Source organism: Branchiostoma lanceolatum, chromosome 2 (genome assembly GCF_035083965.1).
Source record: "Branchiostoma lanceolatum isolate klBraLanc5 chromosome 2, klBraLanc5.hap2, whole genome shotgun sequence".
In the NCBI taxonomy this organism is placed as follows: domain Eukaryota; kingdom Metazoa; phylum Chordata; class Leptocardii; order Amphioxiformes; family Branchiostomatidae; genus Branchiostoma; species Branchiostoma lanceolatum.
In genome coordinates, this window is record NC_089723.1 from 5486130 (window position 1) to 5506063 (window position 19934).

General features: G+C 40.5%; 2 protein-coding genes across 10 annotated transcripts in view; one reads left to right on the forward strand and one right to left on the reverse strand.

The window, feature by feature from the left end:
• Positions 1–19934, reverse strand: part of LOC136427239 (otoferlin-like) — a 216536-nt gene that overhangs the window by 136693 nt on the left and 59909 nt on the right. For 6 of the 7 annotated variants that reach the window (XM_066416032.1, XM_066416031.1, XM_066416029.1 and 3 more), the window contains exons 3-6: positions 13108–13196; positions 6420–6519; positions 5815–5853; positions 4543–4679 (exon numbers count right to left, since the gene is read on the reverse strand). In XM_066416032.1, coding sequence (XP_066272129.1) covers positions 4543–4679; positions 5815–5853; positions 6420–6519; positions 13108–13196 — 365 coding nt within the window. The remainder of the gene's footprint in view (positions 1–4542; positions 4680–5814; positions 5854–6419; positions 6520–13107; positions 13197–19934) is intronic. The other variant, XM_066416028.1, reaches the window with a different exon arrangement.
• LOC136427238 (afadin- and alpha-actinin-binding protein B-like) lies at positions 6961–12469 on the forward strand. Of its 3 annotated transcripts, none has more exons than XM_066416023.1 (5): positions 6961–7030; positions 7969–8272; positions 9205–9385; positions 9873–11682; positions 12063–12469. In XM_066416023.1, exons 2-5 carry the CDS (start codon positions 8015–8017, stop codon positions 12295–12297), a joined length of 2484 nt encoding a protein of 827 aa, XP_066272120.1. In that variant the 5' UTR covers positions 6961–7030; positions 7969–8014; the 3' UTR covers positions 12298–12469. The 3 variants fall into 3 exon arrangements, with proteins under 3 accessions (XP_066272120.1, XP_066272121.1, XP_066272122.1); XM_066416024.1 differs by having other exon boundaries at positions 7991–8272; XM_066416025.1 differs by lacking the exons at positions 6961–7030; positions 7969–8272 and adding an exon at positions 8592–8671.

Consider the following 19934-nt stretch of genomic DNA (forward strand, 5'->3'; position numbering starts at 1 on the left):
ACATGGCTTTAATCAAGCAGAGTACAGAGGCCAGGGATGGTCAGGCCTGTTGACGTCACTATCTCACATTCGTTCGCCACATCAGCGTCCTTCCTAATAAACCTTTATTGCATGGTGTCGTAAAAGTCGCGTCGACAAGAAAGTGTCATCTGGATCTGACATCAGGTGACGTACATATAAAGTTCTGGTTCAAATTATGAGGAGCCAGAAGGCCCGAGTTCGCGCCCGGGTAGGACACGTCTGGATAAGAGGCGCACTGAGTCATACCTAAGACTTTATAAACACACTCCACTGCCAGTAGACTAGCCCCCTGCTGCAGTGATTGCACCTCAGTGTGGCCTAGGGCTACTGAAACAGAGATGGGCTCTACCCTAAACACCTAGCCTTTTTTAACGTAAAGTGGGTAAATAAAAGTCTGCAGATTCAAGATGACTAGCGTTAGATTTTCATCACTTGATTCATTTAGTGAAATGATTTACCTGCCAGAGAAGTTATAAACAATTGAGGAAGGATTGAGCAAAAATAAAATGCACAGCACTTTGAATTCTTACTTGATGACATAACATTCCATCATTTACTTAGCCTATTGTCTAAAAAGTCATTATGAAGCAGATTAAATTTCCGTAGTTCATGTTTGTGTCTACTGAATTATTACTTGCAATCACTTGTGATCAACATCTCTTGAAAATCTCATCTTAATCCAGGCTTGCTATTTCTAAATACATGGCATAACACCTTTTATGGTCCTCCACATACATAAAACACTAGATTCTTAATGAACCATTACGACTGCAATCATATAGTAAGTAATACAACAATTCCATTTTCAATTCTCTGTTACTCTCATTCCTGAAAATTGTCCTTTTTGGCGATTTGCCAAGCTGATGAAACTATTCACCAACGTCCTTTTTAACATTCTGATATATCTACCAAGTTCTGAACATTTCTTCATCATCACTGAAAGTCAATGAGTCTTGACAGGAATCTTTGGCAGTGAAGAGAAGCTGATACACACAACTCTTATCTGTTGCCAACCCTGTCTTGCATGGCTTAGCCCAATTTCCGAGCCAGATGAGGTGGAGAATATGCACCCAATTACCTACGGGTGTCAATCTCAGGATAAAATTAGTCCACCTGTAGGGAAATACCGTTGCCGTGTCAAACTCAATATCCTGCCCCTGACGACTCTGTGAAAAATGATCAGTCACGCACCCTCGTAGCACTGTTACATCTGTCTGGCAAAGTGCCCTTAAGCAGAATACAAGCGTACCTCATATCAGTACCTGACAGTCATACCTTTCATCAGTAACTGATGAAAAATGCAGTCTGGACCATCTAACTGTTACAAAACTTGTCCAGTTGCTTGAGGATCTTTTGTATTACCTGCATGTCTAAACTTTATCAATATATCTCATATCAGTACCTGACAGTCATATACATGTATATACCTTTCATCAGTTACTGACAAAAGATGCTGTCTGGACCATCTAACTGTTACAAAACTTGTCCAGTTGCTTGAGTAACTTTTGCATTACTGTAAATGCAGAAATGTTAGCGGTGGTTTTATGTTCGCGGTTTTCAGGGTAAGCTCTTTGTTGCGAATTCAAAACCATCGTGAAATTTTTTGCCCTCCTACCCCCTTGTCTACTATTGTCTCAATGCGAACTTAAAACCACGGCGAACACCCAGTTTTCTCTTTGCCACAAAATTAAAACCACATGAACTTAAATGCATTTACAGTACCCGGATGTACATGCACCTGACAGCCACATATACTAGTACCTTTCATCAGTTACTGATGAAAGGCGGATGCTATTTGAAACGTCTGACCGTCCACTAAACTTATCCACCTGCTTGAGTGTGTTCATCTTTATATATATATTGTACATTATATTTGAAATCCCTCTATTTCCATTTTCATCCCATGATCTCTCTGACTAGGTTATGCAATATTCTACACCAATGAACGAATGCAAATCAATATTGACATGCTTCAATTGCTCACAACAGTAAGGACAGGTTGTGACGAGGGAATGAAAACTTTGAATGCAGGTTTCATAAGTAATAGACAGCAACGCAATATTATCTGTCTAAGCCCTTCTACAGATCGGGGCCCCTTCGATACCGTGAGTTATTTCCAAACGGTGACCAGATAGACTTTACAAGAAATGAATAATAATGACCAGATACTGCTGGTCTTGACAGTAAAGAATCCATTTATAGACAAGCAAGTAAATCAAGGGATAAAATCAGGACGTTAAACTAAGAAACACAGCCATCAAGGAAGCAGTATATTGCACTTAACTGGCAGTTCAATCCTGGTATTTCTCATGCAAATGCAAGAAAAGAGCATTATATGTGAGGGCCTGGGGGCTTGGACTCTTGGCAAAGTCCTAGGCCTGAAAAGACAATTTACTGAGCATAAGCCCCCCTCTCACTGAACCTGTGTCCTAAACTGGATTTGTGTTACCCTTGACTTTATAATGGGAATATCATTCAAAACGTACAAGTATGATAAAAAAGACAACAAAACACACAAAGCTTCAAAAGATTCGTTTTTGACGATGAAATTCGTTGAGCGCTTTGTCAATTTGATCGACCGCAGTAACGACGACAGTGTGCCGCGGGTCCAGTGAGGGGGAGCTTAAAGCAGCACTGACAACTGTCGTCATAACACTTTTCCCACACGACCGTGCAATGGAAATATACTTTTGTACATCCTATTGGGGAATACTAACTAACTGTAAATCCATTTAATATTGCAGTTGGTAATTCTAGCAGTTTGGGGGGAAAGGGTCGTTCATGGCATTTGATTTTAACGTTGGGAACAAACATCACTGTCTCAAATATTAGTAAGCAAATATTTGCGATGATGAAATTTTAGCAGTTGACTGGTGACTGTCTAAGTAGCTAAAATTAAGGTAACGCTTACAAATCAAGAGTTACAGTAACTCTAAGGGTCTTCCCAGTCAGAAAAGGCCACTAGTCTAGACCTGTCAAGTTTCTCCCTTGCTGACATCTGCGCACGCAGTAATCAATACATCATTACCTGGATAAGAGCATGCCAGGAAAAACGTCTAGTGTTTAGCACATAGCATTGATTTTGGGCCTCCTCACTCAATTCCACTGGCTTTGTTCTCTGCTACAGCTAACAGCAAATTGAGAGCTCAAGGTTTTCAGTCTTGACATTTAGAAAATCCATCTGACCATAGACAACAGAGGATTGAAAGGGATTTGAACCTAGGATGTTTTCTGGAACATAAACTTGGGAATCACAATTCTTTTCTGCCAACAGTCTTTTACATTTCAGTCCGCCAAGGCAAAGGGGTGTACTTATTTTGGAACACAGCCATTCCAACTTTGGACAAGACACCCACGCAATACATCACTAGGGAGTAATACAGCACTCACCGAAAATTTAGTATGCAAAGCCCTATTGAAAGTAAATATAACAAGATGGACTAGTCTCTTAGATGGAGTCCTTATCAGTTACATGGTCATTACTCTCTTGAAATTACCCTTCATTTTCTTTAACCTCTCGACATTGAGCTATTGACGCTAGAATGCAATGGACCCCCTTCAGTCTAAATGGTGGGCAATGATACTCTTTCATGGGACACATGTCTACTGGCAATGGTTTCAACAACACCAGTTAAATACAAATTAGCAAGGCAACTGTGTTGTAATTATGTGTGCTGCATTGCAATTCCTATTGCAACAATGGTGATTTCTGATGAGTTACAAAATGATATTCAAAACAGCTACAGTAAGAGTGTCATAATCAGTTCCAAGTATAGTACTGCTGTTGACGTGTCAACATGTCCATTTAAAATGCACAAAGAAATTATGCAATATACACTTGCACTTACTATACAGTGTACTACACTATATATATAGTTATGATCATAATATATCTTTGATACAATGGAGCAAATGTTCAAGTTCAGTTGAAAAACCTGGAGGTCATCATTCTTAACATAATCTCAGTAATAAAATACTACTTTTAAGCACTCATCAAATTACATTAATCTTCTGTCAATCAGTTTGCAAAGCAATCATGAACCTTGAAATCATGAAAGTTCATCCACATTGGCAGAAGAAGTCGTTGCAAAATCAATTAGACTTGATCTCATTCCTTGAAAAATATTGAATGTATAAAAACTGTACTTAGTAATGCATCAGTGTTTTATCAAAATGTATTTCCTTCCACTTTGATGAATGCCAATGGGAATCTGGCTCACTCACTCACTCACTCACTCACTCACTCACTCACTCACTCACTCACTCACTCAATCACTCACTCACTCTTCCATGAATCTAGCTACAAATTGCAAATTGAAAAAATATAGAAAATATACTGTAAATGCATTTAAGATTGTGATGACTTAATTTCAAGGGCCCAAGAAGGCAAGAACAAGTATTTTTGCAGTGATTTTGACTTTGTGGTGAAGTGGTCGTCGTGAAAACTGCAAACATAAAAGTAAAAAACCATTGCAAACTTAAATGCTTTTACAGTAATATAATGTATAATGAAGTGCCTACTTGGTACTGTAGCGTGAGTTACTGCTGAGAAGGGAGACGGTGTCGTCGTCTTCTTGAGGGAAGTGGAATTCCTCTCGCATCCAGTTGCCGACCGTGCCATCGGGGGCTTGGTACTTCAGCTCCAGGTCAACTTCAGTCTAAAGCACAAGGGTTAGAGTCAGTCTAGATTTAACATTAGTTATGATTAGTATATGTTAATCATATGAAAAGCATTGTGTACCCAACTCTCATAAAGGTACCCTAAAACTACCACATTAAAAATGGTGTTGCAAACCGAGCCATCAGGGGCTTGGTATTTGAGTTCCAGGTCAACTTCAGTCTAAAGCACAAGGTTTAAAGTCAGTCTAGACTAAACATTAGTATATGTTAATCATAGGAACAGCATTGTACGCATCTACACACCAACTCTCATACAGGTACCCTAAAACTACCACATTGAAAACAGTGTTGCCGACCGTGCCATGGTACTTCTTTGGTACAGTTTCAGGTACACTTCAGTCTGAGGTGCATTTCCAGAGAAGGGTCAAAATCAGTCAAGACTAAACATTGGTATATGTAAACGTTACCTCTTTCTTTTTGCCCAGACTACCTGCTACAGGCAAACCTGGTTGGGCAACCACCTCCAGTCACAAGCCATTTCTAATCATTTAAAACAGTCCTGTCTATTTTTACATAGTTTAACCCCACCCTGTCCTCAGCAATCACCTGTCCTAGGCAACCAGATTTCCTCAGTCCCTTTAGTGTTTGCTGAATCCAGGTTTGACTGTATATATAACATTACATCATTGGAACAGCATTCCACATCTACCCTCAACACTCATATAGGTAATTCTGCTGGGTATCCTATAGCTAAGATTGGCATTATATTTAGAAAATGGTATTAACAAGGCCTCATTTGGAAGAATGTTTTGAATACCTGGATACCTAAAGTGTGTCACTGATTCTGCAGAGTAGATTTCTTTAGATTCACCGGTTAAATTAACCTCCTTGGATTCACCATTAGTTAAATGTGGTAGTCTTGGGGTACCTCACAGGACTATGAGAGTTCAGACACTACTTAAACTGGTAGCTCTTTGACATTGGTTGTTCACTCTCCAGTTGTGCTTCTACTTCTACTTTTCAATCAGTGTCATAAAGCTGTCAACTTCACCAATGCAACCAAATGTTATAGAATATTAGCAAGCTGCTTTTTCCCTTTCCTCCAAAGCAATTTTCCCATCACTACAGGACCACCACCGAGCGTTACCCCAAGAGACCGAATGTTTGTTATACCTGCATCCAGTAAGTTATGTTTTGACGAAATTGCTGTACCTGTTAGTGATAGAAAGAATCATCTCACTTGTGAGCTAACACTTAGTAACAGTTTGGTCACTGGTCCCTTTTTTTTCCATTGACACTTTCCATTTTCCATTTTTTTGATTTTTTTCCATTGACACATGCAGAAGGAATCCTGTCTATAACTTTTTCTGTTGTCTATAATCTGTTAATAGTGACCACCTGTCCACATAGACCAGATTTTACCGGTCCCCTGAGTGGTCTTCTTGGGCAGGTCTGACCATGCATAACCATAGACAAATAATTTGTGACTAGGATATTATTATCAAGACACTGATCAGTAAGTTTGTCAGTGTCTTGTCAATGAGTGTATCTAAACATGTAAATGTCTTGTTAGTTTAATTTGGAGTCTTGTTTTCCAAGAGATGACATTGGCAATGGGCTATAGACTAACAACAACAACAACAGTGACACGCCCACTCAACAACAACAGTGACACACCCAACATGCCGGAATGATCATCAGCAAGATCAAAAGGAAGACAATACAATATAAAAACAGAAGTACATAGTTTAGTGCGAAGTTTATACTATCAAACTCACGTTTATAACAGTGTTGTTTGCGTCCAGTAGTGTTTCAGTGATAGATAGCTGTCCTTCTTGTATCAGTTTTTGGAGCACCATGCGAAAGGTGCCGATCAGTCTGCAAAGAAAGAGAAAACATCAGAATTCTGAACAAAAAATGTGCACAACATCGTTAACATGTGTCAAGCGTTAACAAAAATATGATTAATAGTTTTAAATCCTTCCAGTTTCGGGCCAATTAGTAAACTTACTTCACTTTCAATCGGCCCACTGATCAACACATCGAAACTCAACATGCCTATCTGCTTCCGGCTGCTAGGTGGCGCTGTTGCAAAACTAGCTAGTTTCGCTCCTTGACTTTTTAAAATTATCATTGAAAAATATGTAAAACATTTCCACAAAATGAATAATTTCTTCTTTAATATCATTTTTACACGGCTAAATTTTGTAACTATAAAATAATCTTTGTAAGTTGTGGGCATGATGACCTTTGACCCACCATCAGCTGGCTGCTACAGTGTTGCAAACAGCAAGAGTGGATGTCGCAAAGTCGCGCTGAAATCCGTGGTTATCCGTTCAATCTTTGCGTCTCTAACTATCCTGGATATTTTATGAGTTGCAGCGATACTGTAAGTGTTCATGAAGAGAGCCTTTTTCTGCGTATTGGATGGAATGTTGTGAAATTTTGATGTATACTAGTACGTTGTGTACAAAATTTGTAGGGTATTCTAGACTTCTTTGCATATGTATACCTGTATGGTATTCTCATTCAATTTGCAACGCATTTTCTTTCCCTGATAATTTTCTTGGCATGAAATACCACGGGAATAAAATGGTTGATCGATCTGACTTGGAGCCCTCCCAATCACTTAAGAGTAGAGTAGAGTAGAGTAGAATTTTCGGTCAGGTAGGACTGCTCCAGTTTAGACCGCTCTTCATTCTCAACAAACCAAGGGCTTTTTGGATATGAAAATATTATTTTAAGGTACTAAGTTACGTTACATTAGGAAGATCATTTTGCAGTGTTCAACACTAAAATAGGGTGGGTAGTGGGTACTTAGTGCTGTAGACGGTAAACCAACAAAAAATTAAAAACACATTTATACGCTGCAATATCATGATACTACCAGTAGAAATATCTTATTCTCTTCACTCATTGAAAGCTGAGAAAGCTGTTGATACTCGAGCCTTTGGTAATTCTGAAATGGCATTGAGTGAATAACCATTATGGTAATTTTAATATTGAATAGATGTGCAGTCAGCTTGGGATCCATCCCTTGTATTGATTAAGCCGACAGAACTCTGTCCCAATGGTACTGTTGCATCCAATGAATAATTCACTGACTGATGGACTGTTGCAGCGCTGTATGAAGAATGCTAATGATGTGTTCAATTGCATGGACAAATCTGTATTCGGGTGTTAACATTACAGTGATTTGACCTGTGTATGCATTTTTACAATTTTCTGCTTTGTAATTTTATGTATCGGTGATCAAAAAGAGTGATCAATCATGTCCATTTCGAAATTGTTGTATAAACAAATTTTCTGTGTGCTTGTTTTGAACAGGTCTTGTATTTTGGGCGTTTAGGACGTTTGAGATCAAGAGAGAAGGATGACATCATCGTTCCGTTCGGTGTTCGAGGACATCACGGCGCACAGCAACATTCCGGAGGCGGGTGCGGAGAACGTGAGCCTACAGATGTGGCACCTGCTGGCGAACAGCCCGGCGCACAGCGGGAGGACCCCGCTGCCGGAGAAGTACCTGGTGCACAGGGACCTGAGGCCCGGGAACGGTGCCAGGCAGGGCAGTGAGAACGTGTTTCTGGAGCCCTCCCCCATGGTCAACAACAGGCCTTCTGCTAGTGAAAAGGTGGGAAAGGTGGTTGTTGACGTAAGATTTATGATTAAAGGTTCTGGGTTCAAATCTTTAGCAGGCTTGGGACGGTGCTAGGCTGGGCAGTGAGAACGTGTTTCTGGAACCCTCCCCCATGGTCAACAACAGGCCTTCTGCTACTGAAAAGGTGAGAAACATGGGTGGCAAGGTTCTGGGTTCAAATCCCTGGCGTGCCCCAATGATGTACAGTGAAAATGTGTTTCTGCAACCCTCCCCCATGGTCAACAACAGGTATTCCACAAGCAAAAAGGTGGGAAAGGTGGTTGTTGATGTAAGATTTAAAGGTTCTGGTTCGAATCCCTAGCTGGACCCAGTGAGAACGTGTTTCTGAAACCCTCCCCCATGGTCAACAACAGGCCTTCCACAAGCGAAAAGGTGGGAAGGGTAGTATTATCATACTTGTAGGGATGTTGCTTTAGAATATAAAATTATAAAGATTCTATGAGTTTGAATCCCTAGCTCACCCCATTCCCCAATGATGTGCCATGGCAGTGAGAACATGTTTCTGGAACCCTCCCCCATGCATGTGGTGAACAGGCCTTCTACAAGCGGAAAGGTTACGAACACAGGGATCTCCACAGAATATGAAAATTCTATGGTAATGGATATAAAGGTAGTTGGGGGAAGCTCTACATGTAGTAGTCCAATTTGTCTTTCAAATTTTCCCCTGGGATACACATTGTTTAGGCTAGGGAAGGCTGGGAAATATAGAATACCATATTTGCAATGTAGTCCCTCATTACGTGTATGCTTCTACAAAATTGTGTCTGATATGTTCCACTTGAGGGTAACAAGTTTCTGATTTGGACGGCAAAATGTTTTTTCTTTAACAACAAATTTGGATGTATTTTTTGTATGTAAGGATTTTGCAAGGATCAGTTACACAACCACCATGTTGGTTCTTCCAGCAAATGTGCTGTTCCTGCATGGCAGACGCCACCTACCAGATGATAGAGGAACTGCCGCTGTTCAGCCTGTCTGATGGCTTCTGCACACCTGATAACATACAGGACTGCCTTGCTCACCTGGACCAGGAACTGTGCCTAGTGGGGTACCCCTCTATCTACCATAAGTCAAGGTCTAAGTCAGGTTAGTTTATTTATCTTGTTAGCAAAATTATGTGACAGCTATTGCTACATCAACTGCAAATTTTATCAATACATGTTTATCAACATAGGGGTTGCAAGATGTAGGGGTCACATAAAATATGTCATAAAACAATGTTTTTTTCTGTTAGGTCACACCAGTTTAATTTGTTGTTTTTTGGACGTTTTTATACAAAATTGTAGCAAGAGGACATCACAAGAACAGAAAGATGGGGTGAAAACTCTCTCACTGAAAATATGCGTACCAAAAACAGTTTTCTCCTCGGACTCTGTTTTTATGTTGATATTCCAATCTTAATTATGTTTTTATATTCTAGAACCAAGAAATTAAATTGGTGTGGCCTTATCAAGGCCCAAGTGTGACTTAGCAGTGGAAATTGTTTGACTGTTTTGTATGTCTTGCTGTTGCATACGAGGAAAAACTGGGATTGACAAAAAGCCCTTTTGTTTTAATTCTGTTACACTTACAGGAAGGTCCTTCGACTTGGTGCAGCTCGTCAATGTCACCAACGATCTTATCGCCGGCCACCACAAGCACTTGAACAAACAGCGGGAGCTTGAGGATCGTAATCACAAGCTCTCAGCTGAGATCAGGCACCTTGAAAACACCCAGCAACACTTAAAGGACCAGATCACATCATCCGAGCAAGACGGGGCAATGCACCAAGAGCGGCAACGACAGCTACAAGCTGAGTGTATCGCGCAGGAAAAGAAAATGAAAAAGCTGCAAGATGAGTTCAGAAAACTTAAGTCGGTCATCCAGTCCAGGGATACCCAGTTCCGTCACGACCTTCGCAAGAAGGAACGGGAGATGGCCAAGGTTAAGGACCGATTGCACGCCTTGGCGGAAAAGAAGAAGGAAAGGAGGCAGGGCATCGAGATCCTCAACGTCATTCCACGAGGAGATGGTCATCGTAAGACATGGAAGACCAGCAAGGAGGAGAAAAAGTGTCAGGAAGAAATGCACAGGTCCATTGTGGCAAACTACGAGGAGAGAGAAAAAGAGTTGAGGACGGAAAACCTGGAGTTGAGGGAAACCCTAACTTTCCTCCAACAGGAAGTTTCCACAGCCTTCTCAGCCGTTGCTCGACAAGACCGGGAACACCATCCAATGTCTCCTGACAGCCTTGATGGCGAGCTAGGAGATGGCCATCTACAGATGCCTTATGAGGTTGTACAGAACATCGTCGAAGGAAAATTGAAAGAACAACTCAGTTCCATGCTCCACATGATTGGCGTCCAAACTTCACAAGGTAGCAACGAGAAAAACTGTGCTCCAGATGAGACCAAATTGAACGATCTGAACGCTGGGCAAAGTGCCGTAAAGACCAGTGCAGAGGTTCAGTCCAGTAGCTCTAATGGGGAGGATGAAGAAAGTGACGACGACAGTCATGGTGAAGTAGACGCCAAGTTGGAGGCTTACAAGACCCTCATCATGAAACAGGAGGAGCTGATACAACAGACGTTTGCTGCAGCAGACTGTCAGCAAGACACACAGGTGGCTGAACTTGTGCAAGACGCTCTCTTCATCGAGGAGAGGATGACTCTCGAAAGGGAAAGGAAAGAGATGGAGGAAGAAAAAGCGACATTCGCAGAAGAACGGAAGAGGTTCACTGATGCCGCCATCCGGCTGGGAAGGGACAGACAGAAGTTTGAAGAAGAACGTACAAACTTCTTAAAGTACCAGTATCTGAACATGACACCTCCACAGGCATCATCACACAGCCATGCTGTACCCGTGGTTACCACATCATCAGGGCAAAGCATGATGTCATCACAACCTGTGACACCATCGCGCAATCCAGTGACATCATCACACCCTGTGACCCCATCACATCCTGTGACATCATCAGTTTCAGGGACATCATCATATCCTGTGACATCATCAGTTTCAGGGACATCATCATATCCTGTGACATCATCAGTTTCAGGGACGTCATCACATCCAATGACATCATCACATCCAATGACATCATCACACCCAGTAACAGCAGTGTCATCACCATCCCAAACATGGGCAGCCTCTAGAGTACCTGTCGCATCCTCCTCCTTGTTGGCTCCGCCATCAGTACCATCCAGCCGACTGTCTATCTCACCAGGAACTGCAGAGTTCTACAGGGTTCTGGACCAGTTTCCCAGCCCGACACGAGGAAACGTTCCCAGCCCAATGCGGGGAAACGCCAACTCAACAGTGAACTACAGTACTAGTACCACCACTCCGGCAAAGGCGGCTGCAGCTCAGTCTGTCCCCCCAACTCCTAGCACAGGAGACCTTTACAGGTTTGTCTTTTCCATTTAAAATGATAGTTCCGGTAGGTTTTATCTACATCTAATACAGTTGTAATGTACTTCCACTGGGCTTTATCTTAATGATGTAAACCTACTCCAAGAAAGATATCATAGGAGCCTTATTGAAAGTCTCAGTATCTGAAGTTGTTTTTTTAAAAAAAGCTGTTTTTCAAAACTGTTTTGATGTAAAATGTGCTGTTTGTCGTGATAACAAATGCAGGAAGTGTTATTAGTGAGCTATGCAAATGCTTTGTCCAGCAGGAAAAAAAGAAAACATTGAAAAAGTTTTAGGGGTGAATCCTCATTTGTTATTTGTACAGCTTATACATTTGTAGTATACACTGTGAATGGTTTTCTTTATTCACACACAGGGTCCTTGACCAGCTGCCCAGCCCACTTCACAACCGCCTCAGCCTTGAGCAGCCTCCAGGCGGTCCAAGCTGGCTGTACAAGAACCAGACGACCCCGACTAGAGCACGACACAGTATGCTATGTAAGGTCCAGACGCCCCAACCCGTGGTACTACGCGGTACCCTGTTCGATCCCCGCCGCCGAAGGACCTGGGCATCTCCCCAATGTTTCAAGGGTGTTCAGCTTTTTCAATAAACAAATAGATTTGTATTAAGTTTAAAGTGTGTGTTGTAATGCAGTTGCCAAGCAGTCTGCATTGTAAGTTATTTTATATTTATGGATTGTGATGAGAGATGCATGTATGTGTGTTGATTTTAATGCTTTGATGTATTTATGAATAAAGGAGTACCCCGATGTCTTACAAGAACTGGCTATGTGTACTTTTTTGTGTGTCTTCAAGTACCAGGGTAATTAGCGCAGAATTGAGGACAGTTGAGGTGTTCAAAAATTTGTTTCTTCCCACAACTATCATAGACTGGAACTAGTTATAATTACTACCAAGTAAAGTAGATAAGTTACATCATTAGATAGCTTTAACAAAATGTATTTAGTTAGATGTGGAATAGCCTGTGTTTAGCACAATCTCTCGCTGGCTGAGGTTTATGACCCCCTGCCCTCGTCTAGGGGGTGGTTACAGTCGTGCCGGCTGCTAGGAGCGCGATTTAGTCAGGCTAGAATGAATGAATGAATGAAAACTTTATTTCCGTGTCTTGCGCCATTTGGCTAGATGTGGAAAGGGTCAGTGTGACAGATCATTCTGTGTAATATAACTTAATTAAAACCAGTTGCTGCCGCGCTAGATGCCAACAAAGCTGGTGTGTTGTGCTGAAAGGTAGTTACATGTATACCAGCTACAAAATGTAAACAGTTACTTGAGTTGGTTCATTTTATCATGAGTATGCTATATGTTGCCAGCTGCTGCCTTGCAGCGTGCCAGCAAAGCTGGTATGTCACCCTGAAAGGCAGTGGCTGTATACACAGATTCAAATTCATATAGATGCCCACCTGTTGCTGAAGACCTTGCTGTAGTTGTAGACCTGGACTTCCACGTACTCGTTACCCTCGATGGGGCTGGCAACCGGCCATTCAAATGTCTGGGGAAAAAAGAACATTTAACCATTAGCTTTTGATTGTTTGTTTAAAGCTTTGTCTATTCATGAGAAGCTAAAATCGCCCTGCAGGCTACTTTTTATTGAGGTCATGAGGGAAGACGTTATGGAGATAAGCAGTGGGGAGAAGGATGAAATGTTGAAAGAGAGGGCAAGTGTCCAATGATAAGGATGCACAGATTACAATGAGGAGGATGTGAAAGTTCACATACCGATTTGCATCATGTAGTATACAACAGACTTTTGCATAAGAACATACACCAGGTCCTGATATAGTATGATATTACCATAATTTCTCTGACGAATGGCAGTGTGTGTTTCATTTAGTCGTTGCCATTGTGAACACATTTATCTATCTATGAATCTTTTTTGGTCTTATCCAATTTGCAGACATGTCTACATTAATATTTTCTTCATCTTGTTTTCTTCCTTGTTGTACCGTACTCCAGTACCGTTGTGAGTGCCCTGCTAGACATAAAGTGCTTTGATCGTTGAGTGGATTCCACCTAATGCACACAGGTACTTCTCTTTTCAATGATTTGTTACATAACTTTCCTTGAGCCTGAACTTTGCTCCTTGCTATTTACAATTTGTCTCAGTCTTCGATCCATCTGTGCACAAATGTACCAAATGCTTTACTGCTAATTCCATGGTACCTTGACTCAAATCAGAAAGGAGCCAGTTAATAAGCCCTTTCCTCGAAGGTACTGTAAATGTAGAAATGTTTGCAGTGGTTTTATGTTTGCGGTAAGCTTTTTGTCGCAAACTTTAAACCATTGAACATTTTCTCACTGGTGTTTCTGTAGCAATACTATTGTTTCAAACGCAAACTCAAAACAACCACAAACACTCCATTTTCTCCCGCGAAATTAAAACCACACAAACTTAACGTTAAATGCATTTACAGTACTATATTAAAATGCAGAAATGTTTGCGGTGGTTTAGTGTTCACGGTTTTTGCGGTGACTGTTTCTCAGCGAGCTTAAAACCACCACGAACATTTCTGTCCAATACTGTTACAGTAGCAGTATGTTACTATAGCACTGCCGCAAACTTAAAACCACCGCGAACACTCCATTTTCTCCCTACAGCGAAATCAAAACCACACGAACTTTAATGCACTTAGTATCTCTTCGTCTTCCCCGTAGACGTCATGATTGAGACGCTGAAATCTTTCCTGTCTCTAAGGCACAGCTATGACTGATGGAATACCTTATGGCGCGGAGCAGCTGGCCCTTCCGACAGATTACTAACTGACAATTTCATGAGTAAAAGTTATGAGTCTTGGACGTTACTAGTATCCAGAAAACTTTTCTCATAACACTAAGTCTTCTTCAGATTTGTAATTACACTTTGACAAAGGGAAGTATCTTGACTTTGTTAGCTGTCCTTCAGTGTGCTATTTTAAAACAGATTGGTACCAAATTTGTAGCTGAGAGAAGGTTTAATGAAAGTCCCCAGTTACAATTCTTATTTTGATGTTTAACGTTACCGATCAGGAGTGTCCAAGCTGCTCCTGTGCATGATTTTTAACTGAGAATTTTATGAGTAAAAGTTATGAGTCTTGGACGTTATCCAGAAAACTTTTCTCACAACACTAAGTCTTCTTCAGATTTGTAATACTCTTTGACACAGGGAAGAATCTTGACTTTATTTCCTGTCCTTCAGTCTGCTATCTTTAAGGTAGCTGTTTGGTACCAAATTTGTAGAAGAGAGAAGGTTTAACTTATTTGAAGGTCCCCAGCAAGAATTCTCATTTTGGTGTGTAACGTTAACATTACCAATCAGAAGTGTCCAAGCTGCTCCTGTAATAATTAACTGGAGATTGTGTAAGGGAAAAGTTACGAGTCTTGGACATTTAATCCAGAAAACTTTCTCATAACACTAAGTCTTCTTCAGATTTGCAATACACAGGGAAGCATCTTGAGACCAAATGTGTAGGAGAGAGAAGGTTATATATAAGTCCCGAGATAATACATATTTTGGTGTGTATATACCAGCTGCTTCTGTGAAGGATTTTTAACCAGGAATTTTGTTAGGTAAAAGTTATGAATATTGGACCTTAGCCAGAAAACTTTTCTCATAACACCTCTTCTGTAATACACTCGGACGCATGGATCGGAAGAATCTTGACTTTATTAGCTGTCAAACACCTTTATTCTGCTATTTAACCTTCTCCCTGCTGCCATAACCCCTTAACCAATACAAATTTGGTGCCAACCGGCTACCTTAGCAAGCTAAAAGTTAAAGCTGTTTGGTACAAAATTTATATTGGTTGTATGGTCTAAGGCAGTAGGGAAAAGGTTATATCAAAGAGTTCCCAGCTAGAATTTTCATTTTGGTTTGTATCAAGCATTGTCATCATTATGATGAGACTGTATTTAACCCTATCTATTCACCCCAAGCAGGAGAAAACATAATTAAGTTGTCTTATGCTCAGTACCTCAGGGATCATCTAAGAGTCCATTTAATCTCTTAGTTAGGGGTTGGTATGTATGCAAATTACATGATTGATACAGATGGAACATCTTTAGGCCAATGTCTTTTTGCTCTTGGGGATTAAATAATTACTTAACTCTTCTTAGCAAGCTATGCACAGAAATACATAATAACAGCTGGTTGACATGCAATAATGAGTACTAGAATATATATACTCTTGATATTCTGTTTCCTCAACGTTTAAACAACCCTTGTCACAGAATATGTACGACATTCTTCTGAGCAATTTGGTAGATCATTTTTAATTGTCAGGATTCTGAAAGAGACATACCTCAGAGTCCAATGATTTAATCTCTTACTAAAGAGTTGCTATGTATGCAAATTACATGATTACTAGAAGATATACATTATTGGTATTCTGTCTACATTCTTCTGAACAAATTTGATGGATTGTTTTTAGTTGTCAGGATTCTGAAAGAGACATACTTCTTCAGGGATAACTATTTGATCGCATATTTAAGAGTTGATATATATGCAAATCATAAGTACTAGAAGATATACATTCTTGGTATTCTGTCTGTTCTCAGCATCTAAACAATCCCTTGTCATCACAGAATATTTACGACATTCTTCTGAGCGAACTTGGTAGATTGTTTTTACTTGTCAGGATTCTGAAAGAGACAAACCTCAGGGATAGAGTCCAATGATTTGATATATTTTATTCAAGAGTTGATATGTATGCAAATTACATGATACCTAGAAGATATACATTCTTTGTATTCTGTCTGTTCTCAACAATCCCTTGTCATCACGAAATATCCACTACATTCTTCTGAGCAAATTTGGTAGATCGTCAGGATTCTGAAGCAGACAGACTGTCTGCAGTCATCGTAGAACCCACTAACGAGACATCAAAGTGTTCATGCATGGGTCATTAACTAAATTCCCCTCGACGCAAGGATTAGACAACTACATTCCAATGAGATACTTCCAGCGCTAATGGGAGCACAGTTCTTATCACTGCCCTTTACAAAATAGATGTCTGGCATTTCATACAAAAACCCACAGATGATACGGTAGGGACAATGTTCCACCTTTCCATAAATCTTCCATACCATTGCCTTTTCTCCAAGTTTTGTCTGTAGTCTGTTATACATTGTACACACAAGAGTTATGAGCTGAGTGGCAATATCGGATCGGCCTTTTATTCCCAGTTAGACCGCAGGCCATCGAAACGGACATTTGACCATGTCTCATGTTGTTTCCCTCAAGGCAACTGTCTCGGAAAATCCACAGCGCCGTCGCAGCTTGGACATAATGAGCAGTATGGAGCCAAGTATATCACATGTAAGTCTGCTCATAGTACCCGGAGGTATGTTCCAAGCCAGGGATACACATTTCATAAAGGAAGGTAATGTTCAATGTGTGTTTTAAGGATCAGGGGATATGTTTTGTTAATTTGTTGGCAGACAGTGATTGATTTCAGAAAGGCCAACTCAGACAGACACTGCCATTGGGGAAGTTAAGTTTGACGTCATTTTGTTTTTATGAGTAAGGTGATTTAACATCAGATATTAGGCGGTTGGAAATATTCAAATCAACCAAATGGTATGAAAAATATGTTTCTCAAATATTCGAGAAGTCGGTTTTGCTGGTCCTGAAAATCCAAAATAATCCTAACAATACTAGGAGTCACTGGTTATCTGTTGACATATTTTTCAACTTGGGGCACTTTGTTTTTATGAGTAAAGATTTAACATCAGATATTAGAAGGTAAAAAATCACCCAAATGGCATTAGAAAGACATTTTTGATTCATTTTGTTCTCAAATATTCAAAAAGTCACACTTGCTGGTCCTTTTTTGAACTACCAACACTAGAAGTCACTGCTAATCTGTTGATGACATACTGTAATTCACTTTATCTTCACAGTGGCAAAATTTCACAGTGTAAGAAAAATAGACATTTTCACTGAACTGTAACTTCACGGTGGCGGCAAGTGATTTACAGAACGGATGTGTGAAGGAATCAAAAATGATTTCAACAGGTTTTTCACGGTGATGATAAGTTCACGGTACAGAGGTGACTTTGAAAACAGTGAACAGAAAGTTACGGTGAAAGAAAAAGAATTACAGTATTTTTCAAGATGGGGCACCAGAGCCCTAACACACACACAAGACTAGCCCCCTTTTGTAGTGATTGCACAAAGCTGTGCGGCCCAAGGACTACAAAAATGGAGTTGGGTTCTGCCCTATGCACCATCTGGTGCAGACAGGACTTTGACTTGCTTTGCCTAAATGCACCTTCATCCTGATTGATACATCACAGACTGACACACTGGCTCTCAGAGGAAATCCAGAAGCATCTCTTCCTTATCTTTTATCTAGAGCTTTTGTGAACAAGTACCGCAGCATTAGGCAAAGGATTTTCTTTTCAAGGACATGGGCCATCCAGAATACTAATTCACGTTGGAAACTTTCAGTTGATGACTGTTCAAAGACCGTGATATCAAGATCTATTATACTACAGAGTCCTGAGACAATCAGATTACTCAGGCACATGTTGTGTTTTATGTAGGATTGATTTGGACAACATTTTTGGTCAAGAGGTCTTGTAATGCTGTGTTCCAATAGCAGTGTTTTCTGGACCCATTATACAGGGTTATGCTTAGCTTGCAATTGTCATGCATGTATACTATAAAAATTTAATGCAGAAATGTTCGTGGTGGCTTTTTGTTCGCGTTTTTTACGGTAAGCTCTTCGCCGCGAACTTAAAACCACCCCACCGTGAAATTTTTTGCCATCCTCCATTATTGTCTCAAACTTGGACTTTAAACCACCACGAACACCCCATTTTCTCCCTGCCATGAAATTAAAACAATGTAAACTTAAACGCATTTACAGTACTCCTTCAATTTCTTTTGCTGTTGGACACCAACTTTGCACAACCATCCTTTAAGTTACTATGCCATGTGTCCATCTTTTCTCCATCAACTACTATGAAAGACGGACGGAACGAGAGAATAAGGCTTCTGTAATGGATGTGATGTGACCTGTGACCTCGTTTCCGAAGAAGGTCCATCCAACACTAGCTTGAGTGGGACAGTTGCTCAGGGTTTCCAATAAGTGCACCTGAGTACAGCTTCTACATTTTGGAAATTAGGCATCTGTCATGCCAGAAAAACTTGCAGTCACTTCTAATCTGAAGTAAAGTTGAACTGTAATTTCCAACAGAAAAAAATGGACAAAATTTTCAACTGTCCAACTCCTGAGTCTTTAGGAAATGAGCAATCTCTTCTGAGAGGTCACATTTGTTTGTCTGCATACCTGTCAAACTGTTTTGTGATGTAACCAAGGACCTACATGTATATAATGTGCAACACACCAGGTTTGTACATATAGAATAAAACACGGGTTGGTCCATATCACCCGAGGTACCAGCTCGACTGTGGTAGGGCTGGGACCAAGGGTTATGAGGAATACACTGTGTTGTATTTTATTTATGTCATGCCCACCCGAGAAAACACATGCCAATGCGAAAGTTTGAGAAAAGTTGGTGTTCTCGAACAAAAAATTGTAACAGCCGCACATTTCAACGTCGGAATCCAGTATTGGAATGTTCAACAGCGGCGCACTCAGCGCACTCGAAATGCAATCTAAATATTCTATGGAAGTCCATGTGATACCCCCAAGTCCGGTCCGGAATACCTGTATCAAACGTTTTCTCGGCCCAGGTATGACATGATGAAGAATACAAGCTGCATATCCAGACAGATTTATTTGATCCCTTTTGAAGAAGGTCCATTCAACACCATCTTGTGTGGGACAGCTGCTAAGGGTTTCCAATAGACGCACCTGAGTACGGCTTCTAAATCATGCATCCAACGTACCAGAAAACTCGTACAGTTGCAAACTGTGATAGATCAAGCTTCATTCAGCGTCAAGAGATTATGGATTTGCGGTACCGTTGTCAGCAGAGTTTTGAATGAGTGACAGATATTTGCACTTGAACTGAAGCATCATTATCAATGAAAGCTCATCTGTGTTGGGAGTAATCATAGTACAATGCTAAACGTTTGTACTCTGAGGCATCATTAGTTATAAACGTCAAGAGATATACAGTACTGTCGTCTGCAGAGTTTGAATTGAGTGTAAGATATTTGCACTTGAACTGATGTATCATTAGTTTAAAATGATGGAAAAAACATCTCTGAAACTTTTATTCAAAATAAATGCAGATTTCTTCCAAAATGTTTGGAGAAGCAAAATCATTTAGCATAGCTCGA

What these genes read in the sequence shown, in the direction of transcription:
- LOC136427238 (XM_066416023.1), top strand. Translation starts at nt 8,015, where the DNA reads ATGACATCATCGTTCCGTTCGGTGTTCGAGGACATCACGGCGCACAGC. An exon ending in GGCCTTCTGCTAGTGAAAAG is followed by an intron (nt 8,273 to 9,204) that starts GTGGGAAAGGTG and finishes TGGTTCTTCCAG; the next exon opens with CAAATGTGCTGTTCCTGCAT. An exon ending in TAAGTCAAGGTCTAAGTCAG is followed by an intron (nt 9,386 to 9,872) that starts GTTAGTTTATTT and finishes TTACACTTACAG; the next exon opens with GAAGGTCCTTCGACTTGGTG.